A 25076-nucleotide genomic window follows, 5' to 3' on the forward strand; every position below is an offset into this window, starting at 1 on the left:
TAGACTTTATGTAACATTTTTTTTTTATTTCCTGTTATTAGCAAGGAGTTGGGTCTTGACAAGATCAAATTTGCATCCAATGTTTCTCTTCATTGTAAAGGTTATGCACTAATCTTAGTAGTCATCAATCAAGTCCAAAACAAAATCAAATATACAATAGTCCACAATAGTGACATTGGCAAAACTGGGCAAACAAACTAGAATAAGAGATCCCATCCCATCCACAACATTGACAGACAATTGATATGGATTCTATGATGTTCAATAAATAGTGTGAATTAAATCCCATGCTCAATAACTCCTTCCCCAGTAAGTCCACTTCTTTGCAGGCTTCCCCGAGGCAAAGCAAAGGGTCCCTGCAAAAATGTAGTCGATCCAACTTCAGAATTTTTTACCGGAACAATGATCATAAAGATCAAAAGGAAAAATTAGATCAATCTTTTAAAAAGGTTTTATACAAGTTTATGAATCTTAAGAGAGGGCAGCCCATTAATCAGATGCTGCCATAGGATGATGCAATCAGTACCTTCAGGGAGTTCTGGCTGATCAAATGGGGAGCAGAGGGTCTTGGCTGCTCCCATCTCACCTTTTGTCCGTGCTTTCACATCTTTTTCTACTTCCTATAAGAAACAAAAACATAACAAATATTACAGATATCAAACATGATAGCTCAAATAAACAAATACTTTTTGGCATTCGTGGCTAAGCTTTTCACAGATAAACTAACCCCAGCTACCTCACTTTAACTGCTGTAAAAGCTTGTGAAAGGCATTCAGTTAGTTACTTGGTTCATATCTTAATTCCATTCTATAAACTTATTAGAGGGAAAATCCTTCCCCTCTTTTGAAACTATCAAGACTTTGAAAGAAGATTGGAAAACAACCATAACACACATATTCAATTAACATTAAAGAACATTACCAAAACAGCAAAAGACATGCCAAAGGGAAAAATCCTTCCCCCTTTTGAACCAATTAAGGCTTTAGAAAGATCAGAAAACAAGCATAATCACAGATAGTCACATATTCAATTACCATTAAAGAGCATCATCAAAACAGCAAAAACATGCCAAAGGGTCTGAATCCAGCCTACCCCCCCCCCCCCCAAGGCACTAGATAGCTGGGGCGAATATTGGGTAATGGCCTTTTTCTAGATTGTGACAGAATTTCTCAGCATTATGCATATATTCTCTTTTATTAACTTGTAGTAATCAATCCTGAGTGTAGAATGAATAAATCTAAAACTGGAAACTAGATTTTTCTGGGAGCTCTGAACCCAAAACAAACTGTATCATCTCAAAGGAGAAAGCCCCATGCTGTATCTGAAAGGGCATCTAGTTATACAAGCTCGAAACATGCCTCATTCAGCATATTTTTATATGCTAATAAAATTCTTGTCAGAATTTTAGATTTGAAAATTTAACAAGTGACTAACAAGAAAAGAAATCCATTCCACAAGCAAGACAGCCTTTCTACTTCATAGTATCGTTAGTAACTCATGTCCAAGATTCAAAGACCAACGATAGTATAAAACATCTCATATTAAAGGATAGATTTGTTTGGTGCACACTGATAAAGGGGACAAATGATACTGTACCTCCTCATCACACCAAGGAGCTAAGATCATTTTCTTTTGGTTAAGTGCTTCCATGAACTCATCCCACGTTTTTACAACCTTAACACAAGCGTCACGTTTTTTCTTTGCTGCATCAAATAGGCTTTGATGAATATCATCCAACATGTCCTTCACTTTCTCAACCAGATTGGCCATTGGTATGTCCACTTTTGCTGAATTATCACGGCGAACAGCACGCACCTGAATATAAAGTCAAGATATCTGTAATTCTTTCTATGAATTGACAACAGTGTTGCAGTGAAGATCAATAAACACCAAAAGTCAAACACTGGCTATTCAGAAAAAGTAGGTATTCTAACATGGCACCATAAAAGCAAATGTTCAGTTTTTATATTGAAATCATTGTTTTTGCCATAGCCCCCTCAGCTCCAAGTTCATTAACAAAAGTTATGTTTTTTCCTACCACGGAAGAGATAAACACAGTGAAATAAGAATGGCAAATCCTTTGGTTTTACCTGATTATTAGCCAAATCCTTTGGTCCAATTTCAATTCTCAGAGGAACACCTTTCATTTCCCAATGCGAGTACTTCCAACCAGGTGAGTAATTGTCCCTAAAATCTGCCTCAGCTCGAAAACCAGCTTCACTCAAGGTATTCACAGTTGCAGAGCAGGCATCAAATATAGCTTGTGTATTAGCATCTTTGTAAGGAACAGGAACCACAATAACTTGTAAGGATGCTACTTTAGGTGGCAGTACCAGTCCTTTGTCATCACCATGAACCATCACCATGACCCCAATCTATAATATGAAAAAAAAAAAGAAAATATATACATTAGTTAGATAATTGACCTAGTACTATATATCATTCCGTTCCGATATCAAAGATGTATACAAAATAGCGATCCTCACTATTTACTAAATCCAAGCACGATAGATAAAAAAAAAGGAAAAAAAGGACTTGGAATTCCAGCAGATACCTCAAAATTCTGTAGTGCAAATAAAAGCAAGAAACTTAAAGAACAAAACTTAAAACAAATTAAAGGTTCACAGAAATACACAAGGCAACAGGTAAACCAACCCTTACTCTACATGACATGCGTATCGGGTGTTTCGATACTATAAAACACTTTTTTTTTTGGCTCTGAAATTTTCACAGGGGGTCGGTTTTAAGGGTAATTGACACTTAAAAAATAACTACGTTTCTGTAAAATCCTTAAAGGTGTTTCGTTCAGCCACCAATACGGGGTGTAGCATATCAATACTTTGAAACTTGGATACTAGATGCCTATCTAGGGATATATGTGGTGCTTGGCACATTATCTTTGCATATATTCCCTTTTTTTTACAATAATTAGCAATGAAGTAGGCAGTTACCAACCAAAAAAATCATTGATGATGATATTTCATGGAACCAATAACAATGCCAGTATCATCAAGAGGTAAACTCATAATGATGATTGATCTAACACAGAAGAAACAAATGAGGTGGAGCACAAGACCAGCCATATAATTATATGACTAAATGATGAAGAAAGAATTTATGCATCCAAAAATGACCCTACAGCCAAGAGGTTATTGAGGCAAGGCAAAAGGTCAAAGACTGCATGCTACAGTTAACCTAAGCGTAGATACATTAGATACTATACACCCACAAACAAATGCTATCATGGTATTGCAAGATAGAGGAAAAACACAAATGCACAAACAAAGGAAAAGGAAAGTCCTATTTAAGCAATGTATTGCAGCTATAAGTTAATAAAATAAAATACTAATTCTCAGCATTAAACAGAACAGAATGGTGAAACAAGATTCATGCAGTCAACTCCATATAGTTGGGATAAGGTTTAGATTATGATGCTTATGGTGATGCAAGCCCTAGACTTTGCATGGTAATCTACCACTCCAGTTGCTCCCCTGGAATGAAGGGATCAAATGTCAATAATGAAGTAGCAAAGCAGGACAATCCCCAAGCCCTTGAACTCAGAAAATTACCTGACCAAACAACCCTGGTGGCATCTCAATAAGCACAAGGGAAAGATTTTTTTTTTTTATCAATAACAGTAAAACTTTATTAATGATGTGAAAATTTGTGAAGATTTAGATACAACAGGGGAGGTAAAAAGACTTAATTCCCCACAACAGAATACAAAGACAGAAGTTCAAAAATTAGCCCAGAATATACCAAGCACAAGGGAAAGATCCTCAACTCAGCAATGTCGCTTGTAGCTGAGAGTGGTTAATTTAGCAAAGGATGCCATAGTTATCAAGACATTGCCTATGCGGGCAGGGCACCCATGGAGGGTTGCCTTGCCTAGGCACCTAGGTAACAAGGTACCCCCTGTAGCATAGCCTTTCCTTGGTGCCTTGAAAACTATTTACATGACTGCTTTGCTAAGATATGGCCTTGGCACTAAAAACACCCAATTACTTGTGGAGCAAATTTCACAAAAATTTGCCTGTCATTCCAATTGAGAACAAAAATTAACAACTGAATTGTAAACAATATTGTTTTGGCTGTAAAGTATTGGGAACAAAGCTTTTAGAAACAGCCCAACATCATTTCCTGTCCTATTTCTAAGTAATGTCATTTCCTGTTTTTTTTTTCTGATAATTAATGTCATTTCCTGTTATTGAACAATAACCCATATTAACAAACATGGAAATTCCGTTTCTATTTTCAAAACTACTGAAAACGGAAACAATCTGCATCCCAAGCATATATTGTGGGTTGTACCTATGATATTTAAACAGTTTAGTCTATGCCGGACATGAATATACAAGCTACAACCTTCTGTATTAGTATAACAATGCTCTAACCAATTGAACAAATTGAGCTAACAGATTGTCTGAAATATTTTATTTCCTTCAGAATTTAGACTTGCATATTCTTGTATATTAATTTTTTTATTTTTTTAATTGTGGGCATCTCACTTCATCTTGGTGTATGCCTCACCTTGCACCTCAGGTTCCCATTGCACTTGTTAAATGTCTCACCTTTTTTTTGAAAAAGGGTAGTGTATGTACATTGTATTAAATGAAAAATCAAAAGTATACATGTATGCTCCCATGTACAAATAATTTCTCTACATTTTACACAATTAAGGACCCCCTGCCATACTCAAAAAGGGGATGAGAACTGCAAGGTGCCAACCAGCTGGTTGGTAAGGTCTCCTGCACCGCGGAGACTTGGGATCGAATCCCGCCTGCACCTGGGTTGGGGAGTTTGTGGCTTACGGGTTGGGGGATGGGCTACACCCCCCCCCCTCTTGTGTAGCCCTTCAAAATATATCAAAAAAAATGGGATGAGAAGTCATCTCCACTAAAACATGTTAAGAGTAGATAGCATGCTTTGCCTCACACAGACATCCCTTGAATTTGCCAACTAACAAAGCCTTCACCGATGCAGGAAAACATTCATAGACAGCAACAGCTTTACAGAAGTGCTGCCAAACTTTACAAGAGAATTTGGCAAACAGGAACAGATGATTTGATGACTCAAATCTCCCCATTACAAAGTAAGCACTCACGATCTGGAAAATTTGCTCCCTTTCTATCGAGAATCTCCTTGGTTAAACACCTTTCTGGCACTATCACCCATGTAAAAAATTTAACCTTTGATCAAAGTTAAATATCCAGACCCAATGCAACTCCATCATGCATTTATGGTAGGCCGGCACTCCACTTGAGGGTTTTATAAGTTATAATCAAAGAACATCCTTTGATTAAACTCTATCTTTATCTCTTTTTTTATCAATAATCGAAATTTCCATAAAAACAGGTACATTAAGGCATGTACAATAGCTGAACTGTGAGAGATAACCCCTCTTATCTCTCCCCGATTGCAATTACTTCAGAAAACTTTAATTACAGTTGAGTCCAAAAGAGTTGAGATATACCTGGCCCTTGTCAAGCAAGAGTGTCAGCAAATGAATTTGCACTTCTCTTTACCCACTGTACTCTCACCTCCATATCTTGTATTAACCCTTCAATCTTTTTCTTTCCATTATTATACACCCAGTGACTCTGTTCTTTATCTTGCAGCCAGTTCACTACCAGTTTTGAATCTCCCTCTATTATCAACTTCTTAGAATTGATAGAAACTGCTCTTTGTATTCCTTCCACCACTGCCAATATTTCAGCCCATAGAGAATCTCCTTCGTCAATTGGTCCTGAGTATAGAGCTACCACTTTCCCAATTTCATCCCAGAAAACTCCTATTCTAGAAACACCTGGGTTACCCAAACAGCTCCCATCAAAATTAAATTTGATAAAACCTCTCTCTGTAGGGGTCCAGCTAGCTGTAGTGAGTGCTTTAGCAGGAGTTGAATCAGCCACCACTTTCCAATTGAGCATGATGTCATCTACTGAGAATGAGGAGAAGAGATCCATGGTCTTCAACCAATGAGCCACTTTGATCATGATGTTATCAATAAATATCAGTTTTTTTTTTATCAATAACACTTTCATTAACTCATCAAAAGAAGATTTACAATAGGAAGACAAACACACTTATCTTCCAAGAGCAACAAAGAACCTCAAGAAAAGAAGAAAAGAAAGAAAACACACTATCGTTACGGCTTAGCCCAAAAAAGTGAATCCCTTTCTGCCCCTTGTTTAGCTAAACCGTTAGCTAGGGAATTAGCCGATCTTTTAACCCAAAGTATCTTAACTTCCATCTCCCGCACTAGCCACTTGAATTTCCTCCTCTCATTATTGTACTTCCATAAGCCATTGTGATCTTTAATCAGCCACCCTATCACCACCTCTGAATCCCCTTCAATTAAGAGTTTCCTGATGTTCAACTCCTTAGTTTTCTGTACTCCTTCCATAACTGCAAAGATCTCGGCTCTAAGGGAGTCACCCACTCCAATTGGGCCTGGGAACATAGCAGAAATGACCCCATTTTCATCCCTAAAAACACCCCCAATCCCCGATTGTCTCGGACTTCCCCTGCTACACCCATCAAAGTTTAGTTTCATGAATCCACTAGGTGGAGGGGTCCAAGCCACACTCATTACTAACTTAGTCTGTGTGCAATTTGCAATTTCACCCCACTTCCTCAACATGTCATCCACAGTGTAATCTGTGAAAAGCTCCAAAGATTTCAGCCACTGTACCGCCCTAATATGAATGATAGCCCTCAGATCTGCTGCTCCTCTCTGAGCTTCTGAGAATATCCTAGAGTTTCTTTCTTCCCAAAGTGTCCAACATACTACAGCCCTTAGTCCTCTCCACATTGTCCTTCCCCTTTTTATCCGCCACCTGAAAAGATAAGGGGAAAAAGGCCTTGCAAGTCTGATGGGGTATTCCAACTACATCCAAATAGGGACAAAGCCCATTCCCAAATTGACCTCGCAAAATGGCAAGACACCAGTAGGTGAAAACCAGTCTCCCCATCCGCTTTACAAAGAACACACCACTGAGGTGACAAACAAGTATTGGGTCTCTTCTTTTGGAGTAGATCACCAGTGTTGATTCTTTCCAGATAGGCTTCCCAACAAAAACTACCAACCCTAGGAGGTATTGCTCTGCACCAAACCTCATCAACAAGAAAAGGAGGGAAGATAGGACTGGTGGACTGGCTTAAGACTTTGAAGAAAGAAGCACAAGAAAAAATGTCGTTGGGAGAAGGTGTCCAAATTCTAGAATCCGCCCTAGTGGGGTCTAAGACAACGTTATCAAGAATTGCAATAAGGCTCAAAATATTGTCAAAGTCTGAGTCCCTCAAATCCCTTCTTAGACCCAAGTTCCACCCAATCCCAGAAGTGGAAGAGGACGGGGTGGTAAAAGACAAGATTGGCTCATTTTTCAGATCAGAAAGAGAAAACAAAGAAGGAAACTGATCCTTTAGAGGGGCACTCCCCACCCAAGTTTGTTACCAAAATTTTATGGAGTTACCGAAATTCAAATCATACCTGATATTAGGGGAGAAAAGTGGTAGCAGGTCATGAATGGCTTTCCAAGGAGAATTGTTTGTGGTCCTAGCTCTGATTCCAGCGTCCCATCAATAAATATCAATTTTGCTTCTCTCTCTGAAAATACTCTAAGATTCCTTTCCTTTCAATAGTACCCTGCACATGGAAGCTCTTATGCATCTCCAAAACATCCTACCACTCTTCTTTGGCAAACTAAAAACGGTAGGAACAAAAAGTCCTTGCACATTAGCTGGGGGGGCATGGCAGCTCTTATGCATTCCACAACATCCTACCACGCTTTGGCAAACTGAAAACGGTAGGAACAAAAAGTTCTTGCACATTAGCCGGGGGAGTCCACCTGCACCCAAACAAGTGCAAATTCCTGCTAACTTCAACCTTTTTCTTCCACCAAACTCATGCCTAGTTTTTTATTTGCAAAAGTAACTTGATCAAAAGGGTTGCCCATGCCCTCTTCTCCATTTATTGTTGCCTCACTCTCCTCTCTTGCACAACATATCAACTTATGTATCATCTTTAGAATACTCAAAGCATGGTTGAGTTCATAGCTTTCAAGGTGCCAAGGTGAGGCTAGGCAACGGGGGGGGGGGGGGGGGGGGGGGCCTTGTTGCCTAGGTGACGGATTTATTAAAGTAAAAAACATATACCCTACGGTAGTTCCCGGGGTACCATAACCATATTTCCTTAATAATTATTCATAATTTTCATAAGAAAAGTATAAACTTCAAGTTTAAGTATAGAAAATCAGCATATTTAAGCTTTTCCTTATTGGTTCAGGTTTTGAAGTCTTTGAGGTTTCAATACAGCACTTATAAATGTTTGTGTTGATTAAACCCTAACAAATAAGAAAAAATAAAAAGAAATTAGCATATAAACACACAAAACGCATATTCTAGTTTAATAATGTCTATTTTATAACTATAATCTCAAAAAGTCAAGAATATAAAAGTATTTCATAATACAATGTACAAAACTGCATGGCAATTGGGCGAGGTGAGCTTCCAAAGGCGCTTTGTCACCTAGGTGTTGCCTTGGCAACTATGGTTGAGTTCTATATTTTATAATTTGTCTGTAACCTTCTATCTAAGCTCTCTTACCAATGTCCTCAAAGCAATGTTGTCAAAATCTTACGATTTACGATACGATTCACGATTTGAATCATGAATCCAAAGGGTTTCGATTCAAATCTTATGTCTGAATCCTTTTCTGCAAAAATCTTACTATTTTTGTTTGAATCCTACGATTTGATCCATAAATCTTACGATTTTTACAATTCAAATAAATTCAATTAAGAATTAGTTCTCTACTTTGTTTTTTGTGTATGTTTAGTTTTGTCAGAGGAGACTTTTTTTAAAGCCCTTACTAGAAAATGATTTATTTACATTATTCAATACTAGAAATTGAGTTTAATGTGTATCAAACGTAAGTTAAAGGGCCACTCTATGTAGATTTATTTGATTTTCAAGTCAAACTTGATTATATCATCATAGGCTTCTATTGTATAAGTGGCAAATTCTATTGTTTTAAGTACATATATGGTAGATATAGATTAAAAATAGGGTAAAGTCACTTTTCTAAATACATTTAGCCTTTTAATATGTATCTATATTTATGTTTTTTTGAGTTTATAAAAAATAGAAATAATCTTGCGATTTACAATACGATTCACAATTCAACTTTCTCTACGATTACGATTTTGAAAACATTGCCTCATAGACCATGACAATTTCTGTTAAGATAAATCAAGATGATCATATACCAATTGCAGCTACCAGCTCCAAATCCAAATATCAGAACTTGCTTCTTTCATATTCTCCACAACCACATAAATATTTGCAGCTCTATCATCCATTTAATAATCCCAGTAACAACTTATCTTGCAATTCAAGCAGCCACTCCTAAGAATAATCACTAAAATGATGAATGTCCTTGAGCATTCTTCTCTTATAAAAACATTAAAAAAACTCCATGACAAACTGAAATCTTCTATTCTCAGATCCACCATAGATGTAAACATTTATCTTCTGTTACTGAATTATTTCTTTAAACCAGTACTTGATGTACGTAACGAACTATTGATTACAAAAAACCCATGACTTACATTAGACTTGGACCAAACAGATCTTCCAAGTACACCCCCCCCCCCATTCTCCTTGATCCAAGGATGAGACCCCTTTTCTATCATCTTTATCTAGGCATTAGCTTCAATAGCTATCATCTTCCTCTCAATCTACAATTTTAAATTTTACAATCAAGGCATGCATCTTTTCATACTTCACTTTTGTGACTTGTCTGTGTTGCAGTTGCTGCAGAGGGCTGAGGTATTAGCAGCTCTGGAAGGGGTACAAAGGGCTAAAGATCTAAATGTCAATAGACTGATTATAAAAGGAGACTCTGAGACTGTAGTGAGGTGGTTAAAAGAAGACAACTCTAGGCTGGAACTACAGCAATGAATAGAGGAAATTTAAATGGCTGACTAAAGATATTGAAGTTCTATGCACATGGGTAAAGAGAAATTCAAATTCATTTGCAGATGGATTAGCTAGGCAAGGGGTGAATAGAAATTCTGTTTTTTGGGCTCAGATGTAATTGTTCTTTTTCATTTTGGGTGTATGTCAGCATATTTGGGGAGTTAAGATATTTTAGCTCCCCTCCTCTGTAAGCTTATTCTACTTTAATAAAATCTACTGTAATTGATAAAAAAAAACAACAAGGGAAAGCGTAACTTGGTTGTGTGTGTCATGCATTAAACTTAATAAAGTTCCAATATTTTCAATAAATATAAATTTAGTATCAGAACACCCTGCTACACACATGCAGCCACACCAACCAATAAAAAAATGCATATAATAGCCACAAAACAGAAGATAGATATTAGTTATCTAAAAAAACATAGGATAAATAAATAAATGAAACACAAATTACCGTTCTTGTACTGTATGCCCAGGAGTTCTGCCAGACCATTTGCCTTTCTCCCTTCTCATTTTCAAAGTTTATTTCAAACATTTTTGCAAAATTTTGACCCAAACAATGAGAGGTAGCACCTTGGATACCACGACCAGTATTTGGAATAAATGCCTGAAAAAATAAAAAATAGAGTACAAAAATAAGGAAATGATTACAGTACTTTATAATTAGATCATTAGTTCTTCTAGACATGATGTACAGACTAAAGACAATACACTATGCATAAACATATTAAATACCTCAACACTTGTTGTGTAGAGCCCACCAGCAAACTTCTCAAGCTCACTCTTTTTGCCCTTTATAACAGGAATTGCCAGAAATTCTTCATATATCCTTCTGTACAACTCCAAAATCTCAAGAACCTGAAAAACACACAACACACATAAGAAGGAAGCACATAAGGGAGAAAATAAAATAGAACATATTCTAATACATGAACATGTACTAAAAAAATCCTTGAAAAAGGAAAAGGAAACAAACAGGATAATATTATTTGGACAGAAAACTATAAATTACAGCTTAGATGAAGTAGCTGTTAATTCATGCATAAAACCAAAATTTCAAAGATGCATTTCACACTTTATCATTTCCGTCCAGAAAAAAGACGGGCTTGCCAAAACAGAAAGAAATGGGAAAGGTCCAAACCAAGGTTTAATGTATCGATGCACCTGATATGCACAAATAAGCGTATCGGGTGTTTGATACTACAGAACATCATTTTTTTGTTTATTTTCTCAAAATTGGTCAGGGGGCCAGTCTTACGCCTGCCAACCCCATGAAAATAGCCAAAATCCCAAGCGCTTTATATTTCAAGTATTGATGGCTTGCCAATAGGATATGATATGCCTGATATGTGGTGTATCATGCCAATATTTAACCTTGGTTCAAACTGATCCCATCACTCAGTTTAAACTTTAAACCATCAAAAAGAATCCAAATGCAAGAGTTTTAGTACCAGTAGAAAACTTACTCAATTAGCTAGCCAATAAAGCTAACCATGTGCAACTTAGACCTGATCTCAGATATCCAAGGTAATTAATAAAAGAATACTCATCAATGGCTGAACTACTGATCAAGTGGGGCAAGGGGGGAGCGACTTAACTCCACCTGCACCCTTTCAAACCTTCCTTTACACTTTAAACTTGCACTGATAACTCCTCCCTGCTACATTTATTTTTTCTTAGGTAAACAAGACAAATTGTACAATTGGGTCCTTTCCTCACTTTTAATAAAGCTAAGATTGTTTTTTGGATAGTTAATGCATGTAATTATATTCATAATCAAATGTCCATGTTATCCAAAAAGAGATAGCAAGAACAAGTACAAAGCAGCTTACAGTTGTCTACTAGCATAATTACTATTACAAAAGGATTACAATTCATTCCAGTATTGGCATTCCCAGAATCATGTTTTGCCTCATACCTCCAGTTTTTACAAATGGTCAGCAATTAGCAGTCCTTAGAATCCACCTGAACAAGCAGTTCAGTTTATTCCCAAAAGCTTTGGCTCCTCCGAACATGAACCTGAAAGTCCAGGGAATCTCTTCATCCAAAACATAACCAAGAGATAACTACTTGACAGACCCCTTCCAAAATTAAGTTCCTCCAATCCTTCAATTTCACCAGGTTGAGACCTTGAATACATCCTTGTTAGACGGTGCATGCCCTTAGCTCCAATCAGATTGATGTACATAAACCATTATCAATAAATTAAAAAAGTATATTATTGTTTCATGTTCTTATGGTATGTTTTCTATGAATTACTCCTTAAACTGGACACTTATAAGTCTCGTGTTAGTTTAGAATGTTTTCAATCATTGGATAGACTTGGGAAATTTATCCTGACAAGGTTGACACTAGTATGCTACCAAACTGGTGGAGCAACTTGTCTTAGCTGCTAGGGTTAGTCCCCAAACACAACCAGTGGGTGTTTACAAGAAACACTAAACCTAGACCAATTTCTAGTTATGCCCTAAAGCATAGAACTTAGAGATATATAGGCAACTGAAAAGTTGCACTTAACTCCAAACTTCATTATGACATTGCACTGGGTATTGGACTAAACAGTCTTTGATGTGCAAATCGATGAAATCCATCAAGGGTCAAATACCTGGGCATGTTGGGGAAGTTGGGGAAATTACCTAAGTGGGTGATCATAGTAATAAGATCGACCCCTTAGTCAAACAAAGTGAATATTAGGCTTTACACTCTCTATAATGGAAACCTAAACTATTGGTAGTGGATTTCAATTGTATTTGAAATTTGATTTGCAAAATATATTTATATGTTATATTACTATTTTATGAAAAAAGTTTGCAAAAAGTTTTAATTCCGGGATCCATCCGAGATTACAGAGTTGATTAGCTGATGGGATTTATCTTACATAAGTCCATTATCCTTGTGTCTTCATAGAGTGGTTGAATCCAATGATCATTTAGGTGTAAATGTTGGGCACAAATTGAGCCCAAACTGATTGGGTCAGAGGGTCACTACCCTGAGTAATGAATTCGACCTAACCTCTTCTAGAGGTAGAGCCAAACCCTTATCGACTTGTGTGAGACCTATGGGTCCCACACCATACAATATTCAGGCCCAAAGTGGCCATGCAACACCTTGGGATGTGAACCATTAGAGAAAATGGGCCTAAAGGCCCATTTCCAATATGATTAGTTAAGTGATCACATGACAACTTTGTCATGTGACTTGGGTTGAAAATGGGCATGGATCCAGGTATGGAGCACCTATCCTCTTAAGAAGATAATGCTTATCAATTAAAGATAAACTCCTTATACAAATATAATTTGGATCAACTCCTAATTAGATTAGGAGAGTGCCCCATATAAAGGAGAAAGAGGAGAGAGTCCAATTGAACCCAGTGATTTAAAAGGCGCGCCTAGGCACATTTTAGGGTAAGCACCTCGTCCAAGTCCTAGGCACCTAGGCGTGCGCCTTTTGAAAATTTGCTACCTTTTCCTTTTTTTTTGAGTCTGGCGGCTGGGCCGGGGGCGGCCAGCCCAAACAAGTCCATGTTCAAGAATCCCCTATTTGGTAATGTTGTCCATTCATTCATCCTAATAAAATTTCTTAAAAGCAATTAAAACTATAAAATTATTATCTTTTGTGTGAAAACTTAGAATTTAAGAGCTTAACATGGACTTGTTTGGGCTTGCCTCGCCTTGCGCTTTTAAAACACTAATTGAACCAATTCTCTCCACTCTCTTGCTCTCTTCTCTTCTCCCTTGTCTCCAAGAAACCCTAATTCGACCTAGCCTTGATAAGGGCTGATTTTTATCAGTCCTCCATTAGAATTTTGCAAGAAATACATCAGGGTAAATCAGGTTCACATACCCTTTTTGATCCAAGCAAGTTGGAGACCGGTTTTTGCCGAAACGGTGTTCTTGAATCGGTTTCACATACACACTACATCATCATCAGTGGGAGGCTGATTTTGGGATTGATAATGGGTGTGAACTACCACTCTGGGAGCTACACACTGTGGTCTCCGTATCAGGTACGATTAGTTTTAATTTGGGTTTTAAATATGGTCTAATTCTGTGCAAGATAAATCCCAAAATTTTAGATTTCAAAATCACTGGGACATCGGTCCTCAGGTTGGGTTAGAAAATTTTTTAAAATTCGGCCAGCAACTAAACCTGGTTCGACCATGTCAAATCTGATTTCTACCCTTCCAACAATCCTTCAATTTGCTCGTAGTGAATTACCATATCCTGCTACTCCCCCATTAATAAAGTTATGAATTAACATTGCTCTTAAAAAAGACAACCACTCCAACCAAATTTGTTTCATATCATCACAAAACACAAATACCACAAGGTCCCCATCATTCCATGAATGCTTTAATTTCGAATCTTTTTTTATTTAATTTTTTTACGAAATGATTGTTTTGGTATGTTGATGATTTTTTTTGGTATTTAAAACAACACATTAATAACTCACAAAGGCATGTGGTAATAGCGAGACTCGAATCTGCAATATCAGCTGGGACTACCCAGCTAATGTACCAACTGGCCACCACTCAGATACTCATCCATTTCAATATCCTCGTCTGAGCTATATTCATTCTACAACCATGTCTTTCCTTGTGACTGGACACAGCATGTCCTATAGACAATTTCACTTTCAATTTAATTGCTTGCATCAGACGCAATGCACTTGAAGCACATCTTCTTTTCATCTACCCACTCTAGATCAATCAGCCACATGCACTGCAATCTCTTGATTACTATGTAAATCATCTAAAAGAGCAGTCGTGCATCTTACAGCTGAAAATGTGTTCCCATGGAAGAGAATAAAACTAGAGTTTTATTTACGATTTAGATCTAGAAGTTGGGGGATTACAAAAATTTGATAGTTGGATGAAATTGAGGATAACAGGGACAGGCTGATATGCATAGTTTTAGGAAGGACCGTTGATTGGTTGTTAAGTAAAAATCAAGGATAACAGGTTAACCCATCAAGTGAGAGAGAAGAGGGGATGAAAAGAAGGAAATGACAAAATTCAGGATCCTCACAACAAATACAATACAAGTTCTGAACTTGGAGCAAACACAAGTTAACATAAAAGAGTTGACCTCAATTCTAAACAAACACATGCATTAAAGAGATGCAAGAAATAAACTATTGAACAAATTCATACCTCTGCATCAGCCTCATCCTTGGTTGCAAAAGCTGTATGCCCTTCTTGCCAAAGAAATTCGCGACTCCTACAATGGTGAAGCATGGCATGTATATCTTAGATAATGCAAGGGCAAAATGGTTCAACCAAGTCTTTGTCATTTCTAGTAAAAAAATGAGTGTTCTTTCATTTAAAAGTCGGAAGTCCATCACGTAATGCAAAATATAAATATGATGCCAAAGGTAGACACCATGGAGATCTAACTAGATTGAGAAAGCTAATCTTCCTTTCTAGTTACTGAAGATGGTTTGATAATGAAAATTCCTCAGAAGGTAAGCAACCAAACTAACCTTTAAACAGACAAGAGATGCATCCAAAACATATATTTAAGGTTCAAGTTCAGAATCTAACATGCATACAGTTCCACTCTCAATACTTTGTGATTGCTGATCCAAAAAAAATACAGTTCCACCCTCAACAAATCCACCCAAAAATGATATACAAAGCATATGGAGATTAGATTAGTATACTTATTTTTCAATATTTACTTACACAATATACTTTTGTTGCACCTTGCATGTAGATGGTGTAACAATAAATAAAAGAACAAGTTAATGCTTAATCATAAATTAATGCTAACAACACAAAATGGGCAGCCCAATGCATGAGACTCCAGCCAATGCAGTCTGGGGAGGGACAGATGTATGCAGCTTTACTCCTGCTGATTCACAGAGAGGCTTTTACCAAGATTTGAACCCTGGTCACCCAGGTTGCAATGGAGCAACTCAACCATTGCACCAAGGCCCACCCTCTAACAAACTAATCAAGTACTATAAATTTACAATTCATTTCCCAAGACTTAGCCACTCGAATCAATATTCCATTCTCAAGTTTTAGCCAAAAATGTAACATTCTATAATCATCTATCACAAACTGGGCATGGAGACAAGTCCCAAGGCATGTTGTGTCATAATTCATGTCCACGTATATGGATTCCCAAACAATTTAGGCCTTGAGATTGTCCAAGTAATAGCATAAAACAGGGAAAACCAGACACAAAACGCCGGTGCTGGACCTCATGGTGAAGTTAAAGAACAAAATAGCCAGACTATCTAGTCCAATCAAAGGCAAGTATTGATCCGAACATCTTAAAACTTATAAAGGGACCATCACAACACCACCACACCCCTAGCTATAGTTGAAGATATTTTAAACCAACTCATCAAGGGTTCAAGTAGTGGTATTAGCTTATAAAGAACTTATTAAGGGGCATCTGCATCTCATCAACAGCATTAGTGGAAAAGAAAAGCAACAAAAATTAAGAGATCCAGAAAGAAATACCTTATGAATGGGGTAGGATGGCTGAACTCCCATCTAACAACATTGCACCACTGATTAAGCTTTAGAGGCAAATCACGGTGTCCTCTAATCCACTTGGAATAATATGGATACATAACAGTCTCACTTGTTGGACGGATTGCTATATGGACATCCAGATCAGTACTTCCAGACTTGGTAACCCAAGCAACCTGAAAGAAAGAATGGTTAGAAAAGTTGGGGCAGCCATACATGAAGGCAGTGTTTTAAAAGCGCAAGGCGCAGGGTTCAATTTGCACCCGAGGAGCAAGGCACAAGGCAAGGTGTGCACCTTTTTGAAGCAAGGCACAAAAATAAAAAACAATGCCAAAAAATTCAAAAAAAAACAAAAAATATTAAACATAATATTAATAAAAAATATAAAGTTACCTTTTAAAATAAAAGTTTTAAAAAACCTATTATCTAAATTTTTTTTGATAAATAACCTATTATCTAAAATTAAAATACATAAACATAACATGTAAAACATATTTAAATGAGAATTTAAAAATAAAATCAAACATATAAAACATTTTCAACCATGTAAAACCCACAACCTCTTTTTTTCTTCAATTGCATTACTTCAAGTAGCTAATGTGATGTAAAACATATTATATTCTTGATTCTACAAGCAGTCTTTGTGCCACGCCCCTTGAGGCAAGCCCAAACAAGTCCATGTTAGGGCTGGCTTCAAGGGGCGTGGCATGGGGGTCCAGAGGCTCCACCCCCGGCCTAACCGAAAGCAAAAAATCGTCAAATTTTCAAAAGGCACACACTTGGTTTGAGGCTCAAGGCGCGTCAGGCACATGCCTAGCAGCACTAGGTGTGCACCTTTTAACTTTTAAATCGTTGGATGAAAGCTTAGATGTTGTTAGTGATTTAAAAGGCACACCTTGCACCTCAGCCCAAGCGTGCGCCTTTTGAAATTATGACTTTTTTTTTTTGAAAATATGCCTAGCCGCACTAGGCTTGCTTTGGTCGCTCGCCTTTGCTTCAACACCCCCCCTTCAACTAATGTTGTGCATCTTTATTCTTCTTAATAAAAAAGATTTTTATTAAAAATAAAGAAAAAATGAGACCCCCCCTTCCTCTTCATCCTCCTCCCTTTCCTCCTCCTAACCCCCCTCCTCTTAAGGAGGCTTACTATCACAGGGTGACACAATGGGTTGCTAGGCTAGAGGTTTTCTAGATGTGTTTTTAGGCTTCTAGCCAATTCTGCATATTTCTAGGGTGTTCTGGAGTGTTCTCCATGTGTCTAGAAGGGTTCAGATGTTGGTGGAACTCTCTAGAACCTTATAGAACAATCCGGGTTTGTGTGAAACAACCTAGAGGGGTTGGGAGCAATCTAGATTTCCTCTAGAGTGTTCTTGTATCTTATGGAGAAGGCATCCCCTAGAAGAGTGAAGAAGGTAGAATGTTCTAGAGGTGCTTCTAGATGATGCCAAGTATTCATAGTTCTAGAGAAATCCTTTAAGGAGGTGGAAGTGCCTATAGAAGGGGACCCCCTCCCTCATTTGCATTCAACCAAGCAATCAAGTGTTGTATCCCTCTCTTGAGAAATACAAAGAGTTCTTTTGAGTTCTCCATCTCTCTTTCCTTGTGTGCTTTGCACCTTTCTTGCCTAAGTGTGTTCCTTAGTGTGAAGGACAAGTTGGTAAGCTACTTGGTCTCAAGAGCCAGGAGAGTGCTCTAAGTAGGGAAGGCTGACTTGTGGAGCGACAGACTACTACCCAAGTGCTGCACGAGACACTAGAGGAGACTAGGTCCGTGAAATTACGCTTCCTTGTGTTCGGGAGACTTACGCCTCTTGTGTTCTAAACTATGCCTCACACCTCTAGGTAGTGGAACGCCTCGCGTCACGCCTCCGCATTTTAAAACATTGTTCACACCACAAACCTACCTCAACATAGCAACTCACCAACCACTCGATTCACACTAAAACACCCATACAATCCACCTATTAGATCACCAAAGAAACCACCTGCACTCGACTGTCCACTACACCACCCAAAACAACCCTCTTTGTACCATTGATTAGAGGGTGCCCTACAAACCACCACAAACACCCACTAAACCACCAACTGAAGGCATGAAAACCTCCAACGTGAAAGGGCGATCACTCCTTTTCAGCCCTTTTCCTTATCTCCAACTGATGATGCAAAAATCTGGAAAACCCTAGGCTGAATGGCGGTAAAGAGAATTCTGGGCAGATCTGAATTTGTCACAGTTGCTCTGATACCATGGATAAAGTTCAGGCCTGCACTAGAATTCAATAAGAAATAACAGTAGCAGAAAACTAGAAAGGATAGAGAGAAGAAGAGAAGAGAAGAGAAGAGAGGAGAAGGAAAAACTGGTTCGATCTAGAGAGAGAGTTATATTCTCCCTAGTCAGCAAACTGTATTTATACTTTTCTAATGAAAAACAAAAGGTCTGTTGTGCCCCTACTTAAGTATGGGACACATCACTTAACTTAAACATGACACCTCACACCAAACATAAACAAATTGACAAAATTACCCCTATATAGTCGACACTAACAATATGTTTGATTTTATTTTTAAATACTCATTTGAATATGCTTTACATGTTATTTTTATGTATTTTAATTTTAGATAATAGGTTTTTTAAAACATTTATCTTAAATTATAAGTTTATATTTTTTATTAATATTATTTTTAATTTTTTTTTGCATTTTTTTAATTTTTTGGATTTTTTCATTTTTCTGACTTTTTTTATTTTTTAGCTTTTTTTTAATTTCTGTGCCTTGCTTCAAAAAGGTGTGTGCCTTGCACCTCATGCACAAATTGACCCCTGCACCTTTTTTGCGCCTTGCGCTTTTAAAACTCTGGATGTTGCCAACAAAAAAAAAAGGATGTACGCTTAGATGAATCAATGCAGAATCAATGTCTTAAAAAAAGGGCAGCATCAAATTGTAGTATCAAGTTGAACCAAAACCAGAGATGGTAGCATAATAATTGTCATAGATGTTTGGTTCATGAATTTAACCAAGATGATGTAAAAGCATGCAAAACAATTAAACCAGAGAATTCCAGCCAAAACAAAAGGAAAGACCAAATTGTCTGTTTCAACAATAAAATGGTTTCTTTATTTTTAATTCATTGGAGCCACGAATGATTGATTTTTCCTAGGGTCAGAGAGCAGTTGAATCAGATTGGAATGAGCCAAGCTAACTTTATGTATGATTCTATTCTTCTTAAGGAAAAGGGTTTGAGAACCAACCAATCTATTGCTTATCAAGGAAAATATCTTTAAAAGAAGGATGTGAAGTTTTTTATTGGTATGTATTGCATAAGCTTTTCTATTTTTAACCAAGAAACACAAGTATTTTGTTTAACAACTATAGGTGTCAGTAAAGCAGAGAATTTTTCCTGCAGCTAAGGAACATTTTCATCATTGCCAGTTACAGAGTGTCTTCAGAAAATACTCATCTTTAGGTTTCTTAACTCATGCCAACGAACTCAAAGTTCTCACCTCTGGAGCGAAACCTTCTATGTGATCCTTTTCACGTTGCAGAACACCAGGAGATACAAAAAGAGGGAAATAGCAATTTTTTATTTTCATCTTCTTTATTTCTGCATCAAAGAAGGTCTGCACAATGACAGCATTAGAAGATCAACAAAATAAAATGAAAAAATGAAAATGAAATAAAAAAACAAACAACAGAGCCAAAAAATAAAGGCATGGAATAAAAGGAGATAAAATAAAAACAAAAGAAAACAAATGAGCTTTAGCTCCATGCAGACAATACATCTAAAGCATTATAAGCCTAGAGTAACCACCCAAAAAGGACATAAGGTACTACTTTGACCTGAAGCACTAACTATTCCAATAACCATCCACTCGAACAAAAATGGACATACAAATGACAATATAAAGGACTTTATCTATAATCTATTCACACCTAAAGTTAACAAATGCTTAAGATAACAGGTCAAAGACAGTAAAAAAAGCACGGTATCTAGTGTCACATGTCAACCACAAAGCACACAAGGGTCTAAAAGCTGTCTCAACTCACTTGCATAGTTTCCCAAATTGACATAGCCCATGGCCTTAGAATGTAACAGCCAGAAATGTCATAGTATTCAATCATTTCACTGCTAACAACAACCTGAAAAAGAAGCCAAATGAGAATGAAGAACATTAAATCAAAGTATGCAATCTTTTTCACCATTGGAACACCTTGTACAAGTGACAAACCAAAATATGATTAAATGCATATAGATAATGTATGCATTTATTAAGAAAAGCATAACTTCATTGTATAAATAAAGAATTTGTGCCTTTCTATATTTGGAAAAAAACAGGGGAAAAAGAATAATGTGTCAAACGTGTATGGATACCTCAGAATACCACTCTCCAAAATTGTCATCCTTCTTATTAGAGAGACCAAGACCTGTTTCTTTTTTAACTTCTTTCTTTTTCCCCCCTGGGTAGAGAGAGACAGAGATCAGCACTGCAATAACCAGAAAAACAAAGGACAAAGAACATACAAAGACATCGTAGAGCAATAACTTACCACCCTTTGCATTGCTGTTAGATTTCTTTGCCTCATCAGCCATATTCTTCAGTGACTTTAATCCGAGGTAATATATATCCTAAAAGTAGAAATACCATATAGTTTGTAGTTTGTAATTATAACTCTAAAAGGTGAAAGAAGCAGATATATACTATGGTCAAACCAATTCATGAGAGACCACTAACAACATGCAAACACCAGATTTGTTTAAAAACATACCAAATACCAAATCAATGTATCTAATCATTCAATCAATTATTTCAAAAACGTGATGAAACAGAAAACAGAAAAACGTTCACCACACGAACAATCTAATCAAGAAAACATACTAATATACTAGAATTTTAGTTACGGGCCTTACCGCTATCAGATTGTGACAGGTAACAAGCAATTAAAATACAACAAAATACTCGCCAATCCAGTATTAACTATTTAATTAAGCAAACCACAAATCCATATCGAAGATAACTCCCCAATTCGCATATAACGAAGCAAAACCAAATTAAAATCTCAGAAAGAAAGTCAAAATGACTTTCCAAAATAAAATAAAAACTTGGATGTACGAAAATACAAAAATCAAGGAATTCAATATTTGAAAGTATAACCCTTCTCTTCTACTGACCAAATCTGCGTTTATTATCACATAAAGGGGCGTAAAACTTTTCACAGGGAAACAACTCAGCTCTGTTTTTGCCCCTTTAGCTGAAGATCTTTCAAGGTGAAAACTCCGGCTTTACATCAAAACAAGCATAGCATAAGGAAAAAATGGAAGAAGTTGAGAACAAAGCTCAAGAAGAATTTAGAGAACAATAAGAACTAAAAATGCGAATAATCTAGAGATTCGTACTACTGGAGTGCTCGAGCTTGACCCAACTAAACGTGAGTCGTCACTCATTTTGGGAACCCCAACCTGTACAGCAAGGAACGACGGGAACTAACAAAGCCCGGGAGGAATACAGAAAATCATCAGAGTCTACGGAAAAGCCACAGAGAGACAGCGGATCCCTAACCACAACCGACCAGAAACAGAGAGACAGAGAGCTCACCTACTCAGTTTTGACTATACTACTGCTCCTCTCCGCTGCCAATCCTGCCGCAGAAGAAATGGAGAGATCGTGAGCGTCTTCCGCCAAAGTGATGATAGGCTCCCGTCTGAACTAAAAACCTAAACAAAAACCCTTCTATTTGGCCCGATTGTTGAAAAACAACGTTAGGCAAAGAAGTGATTCGGGCACCTTTTTTTATTCGGGCACCCCCAGCCCCATGTGAAATGCTTGCTGAACGGTTGACTTCCTTATGTAAGAGCAATTAAAGCCACTCACTCCATCTCACGTTCATGCGTTGAAAATTTAAGGATTATCTAAAAGTTCCCTTGAGTTTGTCTATTTCTCTTAAATATACCCAAACTTTTCAATTTTTCTAAAGCCGTCTGCTTTTTGAAATAAACTATTTTTGCAAAATGACAATTTTAACCCGGGTGCTCTCTCTCACAAGTCACAAGTGGTATCTATTTTCTCAGAAAAAAAAGCATTTCAAAAATAGTTACTCCCATTCAAGGTTCAAAAGATTGACACGTATCAGCCTATACATGTCATATCGGGAGCACTCTGATACGTCTCTACAGAGGGTGTATTGGGGTTTTGACCAGTTAAGGGGTGGAGGGACCTTAAACCTGCCCCTCTGAATCGGATTTGAAAAAAAAATTAAAAAAATACCAATATTGCTCGATATGCCAACGTATCAATATTTAGAACCTTGCTCTCATTCTCAAACAAAAGCTTCTTCTCTCATATATGTGTCTAACCACTCAAAAAAAAAAAGTGTGAATTAGGGGTAAGCAAAAAAACTAAAAAATCAAACCGAAAAATCAGTTAACCGACGATTCAATATTTTTAAAAAAGTTAAATTATAAAGACCTTCTTGTACTATGGGATCTGTGATAAAGACCCCCTTTACTTTGTTTTGCAACAAAAACCCCCTGTACTATGACCGTGAAACAAAAATCCCCTTCTGTTAGATTTTCATTGAAATCCGTCGTTACACTATTTTTTAATCCCCATACTATTCATTTTCCCCGACCTCATATACACAAACAGTAGGATAGATAAGGGGAGAGGGAGATTGGGGATTACCACCACTGCTGTTCTCTACCTAGCAATATTTTTCCCTCAATTTGTTCACCGCGTCTCTGTATTTTTCCTCGGCATCAGATCCGATTTTGTCCTTAACATGTTTCCATGAGCGAATCACTTTGTCCCACACGGACAATGTGTTCATACTTCTCCCCTTTCTCTATCGAATTCAACTTCTGAATCTCCTCTACGTTATCTAAACAAGGTATATACTCCGTCATACTCTCCGGACACAGCTCAAATCTCTCAATCTTAAGCTTAGCCTTACCTTCTCCGCTGCCGCCACCATTTCCGTCATCCCCCCTCCCATCCTGTCGACTCAAATTGCCCAAACTCTTAATCAACTCCGGATCAAATTCACCTACCTCAAATTCCTCCAACAATGTCCCAGTCTCATCCAAAATCTCCGTTTTATCCACCGCAGCCGGCGGTGGTGGCGGCGGCAACGTCAATGTCGGTAGCGGTGGTGGTGGCAGAGGAGGATTCGTAGTCTAAAGTTTGATTGGGTGTGATAGAACCAAGACCAAATGTTTTGTTGGCGTTGGGAGAAAGAGCCACAGATGGGGTTTGAGCAATAACTAGCTTTTGCTAGCGGGAGCTAAAGAAGATGAGCTGTTGGTACCCATCTGAGTAGTGCCTTCCAAGGTAAAACAGAGCAAAGGAAATGAGAACGAAAGTTTAGACCTTCGTGAAAAACGAAGCTCTAAGGAATTCTGGGATGTTAAAGCCTTTCATGGCTTCATGAACCCTTCTTCCAGAGAAGAATAAGAAGAATTAGAGAGTGCTTGTTCAGAAGAAAGTTTAGAATATTCTTTTATCTCCTTCGATCCAAAGTTTTGTTTGTGTGAGAAGAAAACTAGAGAAGAGAAATCTACGTTTTTTTTCCTCGTTAATGTGCCTGTCGAAACTCGAAAAGTGGCGAGCTAGAACTGATCTCGTTATCTGTTGCAGAGACCAGGGATTACTTTGCACAAGCTCTCTAGACCCAACCAATGGGGCCCATTTAATACCGCGTCCAATTTTAAGCATATTTGATGGGGAAGAGATTTTATATACATATATATTTATTTACATTCGTACTCTCTCTCCTGAAACTTCATCGCTGCCTCCATGAAAACTACTTCCATCGTATTTGCCGAGACACACAGATACTCTCTCCTCTCATCTTCGCCCATTCTTCTAAGAGATCGGAGGAAAATGTGGATCTGCTGTTCGTGTACGGTGAGTTAGGGAAGATGAACTGTGTTTTTCTCCCAATTGTTTATAAGGGTAGTATGGGCATTGCAACAACAAATTTCAACATAAAGCTAACGGAAGGAGGTTTTTGTCTCACCGTCATAGTACAGGGGGGTCTTTGTCATAAAACAAAGTACAGGAGGTCTTTATCGTAAAACAAAGTACAGGGAGGGGGCCTTTGTCATAGACCCCATAGCACGGGGAGGGGGTCTTTATAATTTACCATTTTAAAAAACATAAGGTACTAGCTTGGTTTCGGTTAACCAATATAAAAAACCATCGGTTAACTGAACCGACCGGTATACATATTCTATATATTTTACATATATTTATAATAATATTTTTATATATTATAAATTAATAAGTATGCATTATATATATAAATATATATTTGTAATATATGATATATTATTTATTAATTAAAATATAATATTATATATATTTATAATTATTTATTATATTTTTATAATATATTATAAAAATTGAAAAACTGAAAAATTGATCAACCGAATCGACAGTTAACTAAACCGATCAACCAGTTAACCGATTGATTTTGACTACTGGTTTTCCAAAAACCAGTACGACCTGTTCGGTCCTAAAAAATGCCCCCATGATTCGTTTAACTGAATCGTGAACCCCTAGTGTGAGCAAATGGTAGTTAGGGTTAGTGGTAGTTATTAGTTAACTCCACTAAAAGGGAAAA

At 37.3% G+C, this 25076-nt stretch overlaps 1 protein-coding gene across 2 annotated transcripts; it reads right to left on the reverse strand.

Moving 5' to 3' along the window:
• Nucleotides 1-69: 69 nt before the first annotated feature.
• LOC104612218 (proline--tRNA ligase, cytoplasmic-like) lies at nucleotides 70-22288 on the reverse strand. 2 transcript variants are annotated; one of them, XM_010279568.2, is made up of 13 exons: nucleotides 22052-22288; nucleotides 21006-21084; nucleotides 20830-20915; nucleotides 20505-20597; nucleotides 19961-20077; nucleotides 16454-16641; nucleotides 15134-15200; nucleotides 10717-10839; nucleotides 10436-10588; nucleotides 2091-2375; nucleotides 1597-1815; nucleotides 527-620; nucleotides 70-356 (listed from the first exon to the last, which is right to left on the reverse strand). In XM_010279568.2, exons 2-13 carry the CDS (start codon nucleotides 21046-21048, stop codon nucleotides 292-294), a joined length of 1533 nt encoding a protein of 510 aa, XP_010277870.1. In that variant the 5' UTR covers nucleotides 21049-21084; nucleotides 22052-22288; the 3' UTR covers nucleotides 70-291. The 2 variants fall into 2 exon arrangements, with proteins under 2 accessions (XP_010277870.1, XP_088746108.1); XM_088889982.1 differs by lacking the exon at nucleotides 22052-22288 and adding an exon at nucleotides 21853-22013.
• Between the last annotated feature and the right edge of the window lie 2788 nt (nucleotides 22289-25076).

This window comes from Nelumbo nucifera, chromosome 1, assembly GCF_055504915.1.
Source record: "Nelumbo nucifera cultivar China Antique chromosome 1, China Antique-T2T, whole genome shotgun sequence".
Lineage (NCBI taxonomy): Eukaryota > Viridiplantae > Streptophyta > Magnoliopsida > Proteales > Nelumbonaceae > Nelumbo > Nelumbo nucifera.